The following is an 11,679-nucleotide window of genomic DNA, read 5'->3' as shown; positions in this document are numbered from 1 at the left end:
ATATTAGTGAACCATGTTGTACAGACACCACAGCACATACAAGCCGTCATCAGTCTCTCATTAGACCTGACTAAATCTGGGATGACTGTGTGTGCTGTATTTATCTTTGAGGCTTTTGTTATGACTTTTCACCACACTTCAATAGTCCAGGCAAACCACAGCACACGCAGTCCAAATCCTACAGTTCAAATAAGCTCTGTTCTTCACTATTCACAAACAAGGGTGGTAGAGTTGCATTTATTTAGTTAAGTAACTTTGTTATGAACTAGTAAATGTCTTCTTACTTACATCTTGTTTATACTCATGTTTTTTGAAGTGACATTTTGTTTGTATTTTGAGTAAATCTAAATGTGACAAAGGCCATGTACTGACAGTCTGAGAACATTTAAAGTATGTATTTCCTGTACCTTACCAGAAATTATTATTTTCTTCAGAGGAACTCTTTTTTAACTTTTAACTTTTATGGATAATTTTTTTCATTAGTTGGTTCTTTAAATTTTTTTTATTTTCAATAGTTTGTTTGGTCACTTCAAAAATACAAAATACTTACATTATTTTAAGACTTTGCTGATCATTATCAAACCAAATCTGGCATATTTTTAAGAATCAGCATTCTTCCCTAATCACTATTAATTAAGTGAGCAAGTGACAAAAACCTATTTTAAAATGTTATAATTAGATGCAGACAGCAAACAATGGACTGGGGCAAGACTAATTTTATTTAAATATATAGAAAAAAATCAGGTACAGGTCCAAGTATTTTATTTTATTTTTTTCCAGCTACCTCTGACCATTTGTTTTAAATCTGAATGTAGGTGCAGCTTCCCCCGAGGCCACTGTCACTGATTGTTGTTCTATTATGTTCTGTGCAAACGCTGGGGGCCAAAAGATGATCCTGTCCTTTTGAAGCAATTGTGCTGAAAGACATAGGAGCAATATACTATCATTAGGTTATTACTGAGAAAACATGTTTAATCCTATGCTATACAACAGGCTCCATGCATCAGTGTAATTACAAGGACGTGAAACTATCGGCAAAAGCATTTTTAATTAACTATGACTGAGTGTACTCAAATGACAAATATATTTTAGAAAACTCATCTCAGAAGGTGACTCGCATAAGATAAACACACATGCATGTTATTAGGATATGATATTTTTGATTACATTTTCACCAAAAATCTCTTTTTGACACAAGTGAAACCACACAAAGAATTACTTTGTGTATGAATTGTGCTACACAAATACTGTGAATGTGCCTTGCCTCGCCTTGTCTTGGGGAGATGATAAATAGTTACAACAGATCAGTTAAATATAAAAATAAGGCAATACAAAAAAAAAAAAAAAAAACATCTGAAAATGTATCCCTTTTTCGACTCTCAGTCTCAGTTATTGAAAGTAGCTCCTTCTGGATGGTCTGCTATTGCCATAGACGGGCTCTGGTTTAATCCTATTACACACGCTGCACAAAGGGCCTTAAGAGGTTTAACCACAGAAGCTCACTAGACCCAATCTCGCCTCGGTCACTTGTCTTTGGACAGACACTGGTTTTGACAGCGATACACAGCAGATTCCCTGTTTATTGTCTGGTCTTAGGTAGAAGATAAATATAGTATTAGGATGAATGAAGCGCAGGTGAATGACATGATCCAGCGATGGGTAAGTCAACAGAAGTCTCCATATGTATAATACAGATCATGACAGACATATGCTAGCACACAACCTGAGCCATTCAAAATCATTACTACAATGTTAGCAATTTAACAAAGTGACTCAGCCTTGTGCAGCTGTTAATATTGTACTTGTATTGTACTATTGCACTTGTAGATTACATGTCTGTAATTAAATCATGGCAATATAGGTTTTGATTGAGAAATGGTAAGTATTAAAAGCGTTAAATGGGGGATATTTTACACATTAGCTCATCTATCAATATAATTAATACTTTCGAAATGCTTGTTTTTTTCCAAATATATATTGTGAATATTTAAAGTAATTAAATACTATTTTAAGTCATTTCCTGTTTAATTATTGTTTATAGAGAACCACTCCTGATGACGACCTGAAGCCAGAGGACTACAAACAGTTCCAGAGAATTGGATCGGCCTGTATCTCTCAGGGTGAAACTGCACAGCTTCTTAAATTTATTCAGGATGACAACAATAAGGTATTTTACACTACACTGAGTATACAGATTGCTAAAATATCCATATCTTACAGTAAGATATTATCACGATATGGAGCTCACCGTGTGATATTTATTGAGATATTTTGGACAAGTTAACTGAATTGTAGAATTGCTACTTGTTTTAAAAAGACTTTGGTAAGAATCATTACTGTCATAATCCAAAGAACTAAATGCTTATTAACAGTCATTTCTTCATGTCACCTGCGTTGAAATGGAGCAAAGGATCATGGTCTACATAGTTTCTTCTGTTTTTTAGCTGCTGCAACAAAACGAAGCATTTAAGGAATATATTGTTTTCAATATATTGTGACAGCCCATGATATTATTGTGAAACTTTTGACGATGCGATATTTCGGTTATTAAAAACATGCATTCTTACTGTCAGCGAGGTTGCCTCTCCATAGATCTGATCTGTAACTTGGCCTGGTGGTGCTGCCTGCTTGTCTGTATAACATAGAACATTCTAGGCAAAGCTGCAATAACATTTATATTTTAAAAAAGCAGGAGGCTATCCCTCCACTAGAAAAGTTAAACATATTTCAGGATCTCACTCATGAATATCATACAAAACATTTCAAACACGATACAAACTTAACAATGATTAATTCTCAATCCTCTGTGTTTTTATCAAATTTTTAAAATGTTTGACAAATGCAAACATTGATTACAGGGAAATGTTTATGCTTTCCCTACAGTACATACATGTGCTATTTTTAGATAAACAGCAGAGAAAGTGTGAATCTGTCAAACCAAACTACGGTAGCCTTGAGGGTCCACATCTCCAGTGAAGCACACAGCATTAGGCCCCTACACTAACACGCTCACCCCTGACCCTGAGGTGTAGGGAAAAACAACCAGATATCAGTCAGATGCGTCACTCCACTGAGGTCCCTCCTCCGCTTAAAGGCTCCTCTAAGTGCCCTTGGACATCCCAGAATCCAAACCAGTGTGTGGACAGTGAACTTACAGAGGGCAAAGAAATCATCTCAAGGGTTTAAATACTAAATTAATACGGTAACAATAGCTATAAATATGTAATGTAAGTGCATTATAGTGATAATAAATTGTTGTCCTTCCCCGTTTTACATTTGAGCCCAGCCCAGTTAAGATTAGATAACAATCAATATGTTTTTTTTTTTTCATTACAGATACTGACTGTTTAGAATCCAGAGCAATCGATGGCCAATTTTTTTGCTGATATGTACTGCAGGTCATTTTCTCAAAATTACATAATTTGAATTTACTACAAACTCACCCATAGCCCGGTTTTACTACAAACTGAATAAGAGAACTGTGTAGTCACATCTTATGCAGGGTTCTCTTTGTAATAAAGTGTTCAATTAAAGCTTTATGTGTATTATTTAGGCAGCTGGTTGGCTGAAACAAAAAAAATATCAGCTTCTTTTCAAGATTGAAAGAAGATAGCCAAACCACTAAAGTGCAAATATATGTTATCTCTTATTAAGATTATGTAAAATAAAATCTAAAAGAAGTCATAACTTTACACGCATTCTTCTTTTCACTCACGCCAACATAATATGACCTAAACAAAAATGGCCAATAGTAAAGCAGTCTTATCAATAACATAAATAACCAAGATAATGTTTTTAGCTAAAACCAGGTGAAGTTTTTGTTTTAAATGTATGTTGCTTTATATATATATATATATATATATATATATATATATATATATATATATATATATATATATATATATAACAAATAAAATAGCTTTAAATAATAATTTCCTCAACATAAACAATACAGACTTTTTATCATTGCCATTTAACACAAAAAGTCTAATTTCTTCCTCCAAACCATACGCTTTTACTGACAGAGAATTGAGTTTTGACCTCTTGATTAAAAACAACCAAGCTGATGATTAGAAATTTGAACTGCAGTGGCTTAACTGTAAGTATTATGGTTAAACCAGTATTTGTGCTTTCAGGGGATTGTGAAGTCTATGGGCTGCACTCTTTTGTCCCCTCTGCTCTGTCAAATACTCAACAAAGAAAAAAACTACAACCATTGTCAAACTGCATTCGCCTATCTGACCGAGGTATGTACCAGCTGAGCATCGTGTCACACATATCTTATATACAATTCACTTACACGTTACAAAGCAAACTTGTGCTGTTTCAGACCTGCTGTTCAAAGAGGGCATTCCGCAGTCTGTTGGAGCTGATTAAAGACACTAATCCAGGGGTCATTTCTGAAACCACCGTCATTCTTACTCCACATCTGCAAACAGGTGAATAATAGTTATATTAATGTACAAAAATCATTTTGAACTGTTTCTTCACGTCTTTAATTACATGTAACTTTGACCAGCTACAGTGTGGAAATGCATGCCAAGGATGTGTATAGTAGCATGGGCAAGGCATTTATTGCTGATGCAGATAGGGGTGTTGTTGTCATGGTCTAATGGTAAACCACTGACATCTGATTTCACTTAAAATACATTTAACTAAAAATATTACATATATAGTAATTGGCTGCGTTCAGACTGCAGATTATTGAACTGGTTTATGGTTAATACCTCGGTAATTACTGGGCCTATCCACATGAAACAAAAGCTGGCACAAACTAGAACACGGAAATGCTTTTTTTCACAATAACATCAGAAAGTGCTACCATTATTCAACACCAAAGACATTGTTGTCAGTTGAAACGACTTTAAGCTTTAAGGTTTTTATGGCAAGTTTGTCGAGCCAATCCCTAACATTTTCTTTGCTAATATGGGGTGGAACACATTGCTTAAATATTTTTCCAAATTACTAAAGCACTTTTCGCTTTTGACATTTTAGGCTGTAACAGATTTTCTAATTACGATTGTCACGTCTACATTCTTATGCTGTTATTTGGCTCCCCCTGGTGTTCATTGCTTATTACTTCACTCTAACCATTTTACCCTATTCTTTTCATTATTCCGCCAGTTGTACTCAGACTGAATGCAGATCAGGCAGTTTGTGTGGGGCAGTCCCTGTCCTCCCTGCATTCCCAGCTGTCCCGTCTGCCTGTGCCCTACACTTCAGAGCAGGAGGACCTGTACGGCCTGGGACGCTGCCTCTTCGCTCTAACCGCGTTTATCAGACCCTTTGTGGAGAAAGTGAAACTAAACAGCAGCAAATGGGTCACGGCCAAAGAAGACGAGGAGCTCAGAGTGGAATTACTCAAGTTGTAAGTTCGGTTTGATTATATAAAAATGTATAAATTTGTTTTATTGGGAGTGCAATGAGAGACATGCTATTTTTTCCCTGGGTAAGACATTTCACTCTGATTGCCCATTTCATTTGCAGATTGAAAAGTGACTGGGGGCCTTGAGAAGGGTAAAATTTGTGTATCTTCTAATAGAAAAGGAGAATTGCTGCTGTTGTATATATTTTCTACCTCTAAGTATTTTATTTGATTTTTTTAAGCATATCTTTCTTAACTTTGTGCGTGCCCTTATTTGTATTTGTATTTATTCAGTGTGTTTTCTGTTGCACTTTATCACCAAAGTAAGTTCCTAGTTTGTAAACTGTGTTCACAAACGATGGCAATAAAAGGATTCTGATTCTGATTCTGAATTATGAATGAGAACTGCTATCTATGTCAAATCCTTCAGCTAAGGCAGTCAAGACCAATACTAGCAACAAGATTATGGAGATGGGTTCCCTAGCGCTGAGCTGCAGTGGCCTACATTTAAGGTTAATGTAAAATGTACACTAACATTAACCTTAAATGCAGAGCCATAAAATTAATACTATTTTGATCAAAACTTGTTGTTTTATTCAAGATGCAGCATGTGATTTGGAGCAGAAGTCAGACTTTGGAGGAATAAACTGAGCAAATTATTGTGTAAAATGCTACTGCTTACACATCTTGTTTAAGTTCATGCTTATGTATCACACATGGAATGAAAAGGAAGAATAGCACCAAATATACATGTAATGTAAGGCTCAGACTCGAATAACAGTAGATAATCCATATCTTATTCAAATAAAGCAAAAAAATGCTTTAAGGTTTTATTACCTTCTCTATTAATACAATCAGGGTGAAGTAACCCATTGTGCTGCTGTTGCACCACTTTTTAATAGTTACAATAGGCCTTATTATGATATATATTGAAACATTTAAACCTTTCTAATATTGTCGTTTACAGCTGCATGAGGAGCCTGCGGGAGCCATTACTTGAAGCTCATTTGTGCAGGAACAGCACATCTCCACTTTGGATGTTTGCTAATGATATAATGGTACAAACACATCTTAAGTCATGGGTTTGTCTGATCTGTTATTGGCTCTAACTTTGACACCTTTCTACAGATGACACTTTGTGAAGTCCAGGGGCCGCTTCCAGACATTTTATTTTTTAACTCTTTGAGGAAACACATCTCAGACAATGATCAGTCTGTAGAGTCCAGAGCATGTGTGGCCTACCTGCTCTTTGTCCAACAGATCACAACAGACAGCTTTCCAGCAGTATTTAGGTGAAAGATCAGACCTATCAGAATCACTTCCCTATTAGAAACAAAACAAATTATTTATATTATTATATGAATTATAATATTATATTCACCTAACTAACATTGGGGTATTTCATTTATTTACTTGCAGCCCTGTATTTATTCTACAGTGCAACATGCAGTACATTGACCAAATGCTCAATAGGTAATTTAAGGTTTTACATTGTGCTTACTATCCTTATAAAAGCAACAATAAAGTACAATAATGCATGTTTTTATTACATTTCAGCAAAAAAGAATCCCACTTACTCAAAGGACTGGTAAGAAAATATTGCTAACCAGACTTGTTAAACTTGTTTTCCATAGACTCAATTTAAAGATGGGATGAGACAGTTACCACAAGATGAAACAAAACTAGGACTGTCACAATAACAAATTTTGTAGTTTGATATATTGCAGAAGTAAATATAGACCACAAATGATAATATTGAAACTAATTTATGCCACTGACATGATAATCAAAGAGCAGATTTAAAAACAAAAAATATTCTAAATGTACAACATTGTAAAAAAAAAAAAGAGCTGCAATAAATAGCAGAATGCAAAAAAAAACAACAGTCACAATTTAGTACTTAGTTTGCATATGTAATGAGTCATAGATGTTATACACGATAAATACTGATCCCAAAAATATATGGTTTCCGCTTTCATATACTGAACTATAACTCGATATGGTAATTATTATCACAGGACTAGACAAGACACGAGATTGGGTCCACAAAAATGAGACAGGATGAGATTAACATAATGTAGTTCACAATTTTGGCCCCAGAGATGTATATTCATTTAGCGACAGTGGCTGGGGCCACTGATGGTCGGAGAGGCTGATGGCGCAGATTGGCAGCCTCGCTTCCGTCAGTCTGCCCCAGGGTAGCTGTGGCTACAATAGCTTGCCATCACCAAGTGTGGAAGTGAATGAATAATGACTATAATGTAGCACTTTAACGCCTGTTACAAGTGTAAGGCATTATTATTATATATGTTTTGTTGTCATTTTTATTTTTTATATATATATATATATATATATATATATATATATATATATATATATAGCTTATCTTTGTCATTTGTTTCAGGCCCTGTACAAAATCAGTTTAGAGACTATTGAGAATCGCAGTCTGTCTGTGAAACTACTAGAACTCAGCACTTTCTGCAGTGTTTCACAGGTATGTTCAGTGTAATTAAATAATAATAAAAAACACTACTTTTGATGGATTTGCCAATGTCTTTTCCACTATTTCTTTTTTTACATTTAGAAACTTTGTTATATTCTTCGAGAGTGCCCAATTAAACATTTGGTAAGAGAAGAATAACAAAAAACTACAGTCAACTAAATCCAAAATAAATGATTTAAGTAAATGTGTGATTTTCATTTTTCTAGAAAGAATCTGGGTTCCAAATTTTACAGATGTTCATTGACAAATTAGACGCTGAAGCCAGGCATAAGTTCTTCAGGTAAGAGAAGTCTCATTCATTATCTATTTTTATTCTGGTAAAATTGTAGACCAGTGGTTTCAGAGTACCAGATCTAAACCAGGTTTAAAACAGGACTATTCCAGGTCTAAAAGATGGCTAAGCCAAAACTGGACAAAAATGTGTATTAAATTGAACTGAGTAAAAGTTCATGTACCATGTTAAGGAGCCTGCGTACCCCAGCTTGAGAACCACTGATATATTTCTATTATAGATGCATGTTGAAAACCAGCAACCACTCAGGCATAGAGGGCTTCATAGTGAAAAACATCAGGAATGAGGTGGAATTCTGCTTAAAGGTAAAGAAAATTTCATAAAATCAGATTTATGTATTTTTGATTTCCTAATGTACAAGTCTGAAATATTTGGATTAAATGCTGTGTTTTGGTTCTGCAGTATGGAAACAAAAACAAATGGTTTCTGGGACCTGAGCTTTCACTGCTGTTGGAGCTAGTGCTGTGTTTCCCTCATGGTTCAGAAACAGATTTGTTAAACAACATGGACAAGTGAGTGGTATAAGAAAGAAGATTACTGATTGAATACATTATAGAAATAGTCACAAAATTATAAGGACAAAAACAGGCTTTAAAATATTGTTTGTTTCAAAATTGCCGTTTTGATATTTAGATAGTTGGTATTTAGAAGTATTATTGTTGAGTGTGTGTAAAAAGAGAGACCAATACCAATGCACTGGTATCTACTAAAGCTAGGCCTCATGTTGCAGAATAAAGAGGGTGTACTACACCCAGTCAGTTTTTTGGAGCTTTCTGCCATATTATAACATTGTTCATGCATGTTTGGGTAATCTTCCAATTTCTTCCAGGCATAATTTGAATTAGCAGGATGATTTGCCTGACCAGCAAGTCCCTTCTACATTCTGATCGAATCTAGAAGGATCTAGAAACAGACAATAGAGGGTGGATATCCTCCGTCCAACCGCAGTCGCTAAATTGTACCACGTGTTTCTCAAATGCAGTCACCTCTCAAACATTCAGAACAATATATAGCTTATTTTACTTGATAAATAAGAGTATGGTGCTTTGATTGTTGATTCTGCAAAAATCTGAGCTGCTTCTCGGTCTTTTATGTTTTTTTTTTCCTTTTTTACGCGTAAGCAATCATTTTGTTTTGAACACAAATGGACCATATGTCTTTCTAATTGGTTAATATACCTGTCAATCAAGCCCTCTGAACTCGGTACACAGGATACGGCTCCAGATCCATTCGTCTTTGTAAAGTTTTGTCAAAGCATGAGGTTCTGGATGGCCAAGTAGCAGGACGATCCTGTCGAAGACTAAGCCCACAAGCCCATGTCACCCATGCTCCCACATAGCCATTTTCCATAAATATAAAAAATAGGATACAGTGTGGAGAAGTGTCATACCCTCTCTTTAATTTGTGTATTTAATGGCACACACTATGTAACTTTTTGTGTTGTATGGTCCGCTATCTGCTTGTATGTTACTGGAATGTTCCACAGCATGGCATTAAACCTATCTCTCCTGTATTAATTTTATTATGGGTCTTTTTATTGCTCAAAAATACCTTGAAACATTCATTCTAGCAGTGAGCAGTCTCTCCTCTCCACAGATATGACCTGTAACTTGACCTACTGGCAGCTACTGCTCTTCTTCATGGAAATAGATGGGTTTAATGCAAACTGTGTAACATTTCAGGCAAAGCAATAACACCTCTATGGAGACAAGCAGGTGGCGGACCTTCAACCAGAAAAGTTACACTGTAAACCTTTAAACAATATACCCATCAATCTTTGCATGGGGCAATAAAATTGACTTGGGCTTGCTTAGTCCTTGTATGTCAGTTTGTTGTGAATAAATAATCAATCTGATTTTCCTGGTATTCTCAGAATCATGGAGAGCCTCAATCTTCTGCGTTATCTTCTGCTTCGAGGCAAAGAGTTAACAATCCATGTAAGTACTATCTCATGTATACAATGCTTATCTAGTTAAAATAGATGTTCAAAAGCCCTTACCATACTGTATTTTTCAGACTGCAGTATGGACAGAGCTATGCAGATTTAGAAATGAGTATGTTAAAATGCTCCGAGTTTGTCTCACCTTATCCAGAGCTTACTACTCCTCTCAACTCAAATCACTGCAGGAGGACCGCAAGCTAAAGGCTCAAGGTAGGACTATAATTTGTTCAATTTGCTTGACTGTTTAAATAGTGTGGAACTAAATACAAAATCCTTTGTCACTTCTTTAGACAAGAGAGATGAACAAATCACAAAAAAGTTTCCTATTAAAAGACAAGACTATTTTGACTCTTCTTCCATAGTATAAAATAAGCTGGACAATAAGTTTACTATACATGTATTAAATATGTATAAACTTATAACCTATTTTATTCTAAAGGATTACTACTAAATGGAAATACTCATTGAAATATATACTACAAAATGGAAACAGGCAATTATTTTTAACCTCAGCCATGATTATTTTGAAGAAAATAAAATAAATGCATAAATAAAAAAGTGATTTCCTCTGTAGAAAAAAAACAAATCTACAACATGTGTAATTGTGTGTTACATTATGCCAGTATTTTTCTCTGGCTAAAACTGGGTGTACATTATTAATAATATTAAAAGCTCTCTTTTTATTGTTGCCCACTCCAGAGGTCAGAGATGCAGTTGGAGACAAAGTATTACTTCAGAAAATCAAATTGAAACAGGAGAAAGTATCCAGTCTGTCTCCAGAGGTCCAGTACCAGGTAAAGAAGCATAAACGTGATTAGTTCATGTTTATAATGTTAGGTATAGATGCAGTGAATATACATTTCTGTCTTTTCAAGAAAGTGACACATAATCTAAATCACGACAAATAAAATGCCATCAGGTTGTTTTTTTTGTATGTTTCAGGTTTTACAGAGTGCCATGGTAACCTTTGATCTGATGGAGAGCCTAATTTTCCGCATTGAGGAGATTACAGAGGAAAGAATAAAAACTTAAAGATGCACTGTGTTTCTCAAGGAAGGTCTGTCACCTGCTTGTCCTCATGGAGATGTTACTGTTACGCCTGGAATGTTTCACAGTTTGGCATTAAATTGATCTATTTCCATGGAGACAAGCATGTGACACCATGAGGCATGTTATAGGTCAGATTTGTGGAGAGACAGCCACTGTCATACTATGAATGCACGTTTTTAAATTAATGTTTAAAAAACACCTGTAATTAAATAAATTATTTGATAAACCCTCCACCATAAAAACAAAACCTAAATGTTGACATTAAAGCATGTTTATTACAATTATTTTGTTGATTAAAACTAGTCATCCCAATCCTTTATAATTTAAAAACAGCCAGCAAGAAGGCCAAGAAACTAGTGGGCAAAAGTGGGAAGTCAAAAGGGGAAGGTGATTATTGACTATTTTAGTTTTATAGTATATAGTTTTAGTTTTATATATAGAAAAGACTACTATTTATTTTCAAAGGGCAAAATGGAAGGCTAAAGCAATGTTTTCCACAAGTTTATACTGAAACTATGGTGGCACAA

At 34.9% G+C, this 11,679-nt stretch overlaps 1 protein-coding gene across 1 annotated transcript; it reads left to right on the top strand.

Annotated features, from left to right (window-relative positions):
• Positions 1-1,620: 1,620 nt before the first annotated feature.
• LOC117370144 (glomulin-like) lies at positions 1,621-11,296 on the top strand. The gene is made up of 18 exons (XM_033965515.2): positions 1,621-1,659; positions 2,042-2,167; positions 4,137-4,247; positions 4,331-4,439; positions 5,125-5,368; positions 6,333-6,423; positions 6,494-6,657; positions 6,785-6,838; positions 6,923-6,953; positions 7,770-7,859; positions 7,950-7,991; positions 8,075-8,148; positions 8,381-8,465; positions 8,563-8,672; positions 10,034-10,097; positions 10,177-10,312; positions 10,802-10,896; positions 11,045-11,296. Exons 1-18 carry the CDS (start codon positions 1,621-1,623, stop codon positions 11,132-11,134), a joined length of 1,755 nt encoding a protein of 584 aa, XP_033821406.1. The 3' UTR covers positions 11,135-11,296.
• The last annotated feature ends 383 nt before the right edge of the window (positions 11,297-11,679 follow it).

This window comes from Periophthalmus magnuspinnatus, chromosome 4 (assembly GCF_009829125.3).
Source record: "Periophthalmus magnuspinnatus isolate fPerMag1 chromosome 4, fPerMag1.2.pri, whole genome shotgun sequence".
NCBI lineage: Eukaryota > Metazoa > Chordata > Actinopteri > Gobiiformes > Gobiidae > Periophthalmus > Periophthalmus magnuspinnatus.
The sequence above is the reverse complement of the archived record's forward strand: the minus strand, read 5'-3'. Positions and strand labels throughout refer to the sequence as shown.

What these genes read in the sequence shown, in the direction of transcription:
- LOC117370144 (XM_033965515.2), top strand. Translation starts at nt 1,621, where the DNA reads ATGAATGAAGCGCAGGTGAATGACATGATCCAGCGATGG. An exon ending in AGAGTGGAATTACTCAAGTT is followed by an intron (nt 5,369 to 6,332) that starts GTAAGTTCGGTT and finishes TGTCGTTTACAG; the next exon opens with CTGCATGAGGAGCCTGCGGG. An exon ending in AGCTTTCCAGCAGTATTTAG is followed by an intron (nt 6,658 to 6,784) that starts GTGAAAGATCAG and finishes ATTTACTTGCAG; the next exon opens with CCCTGTATTTATTCTACAGT.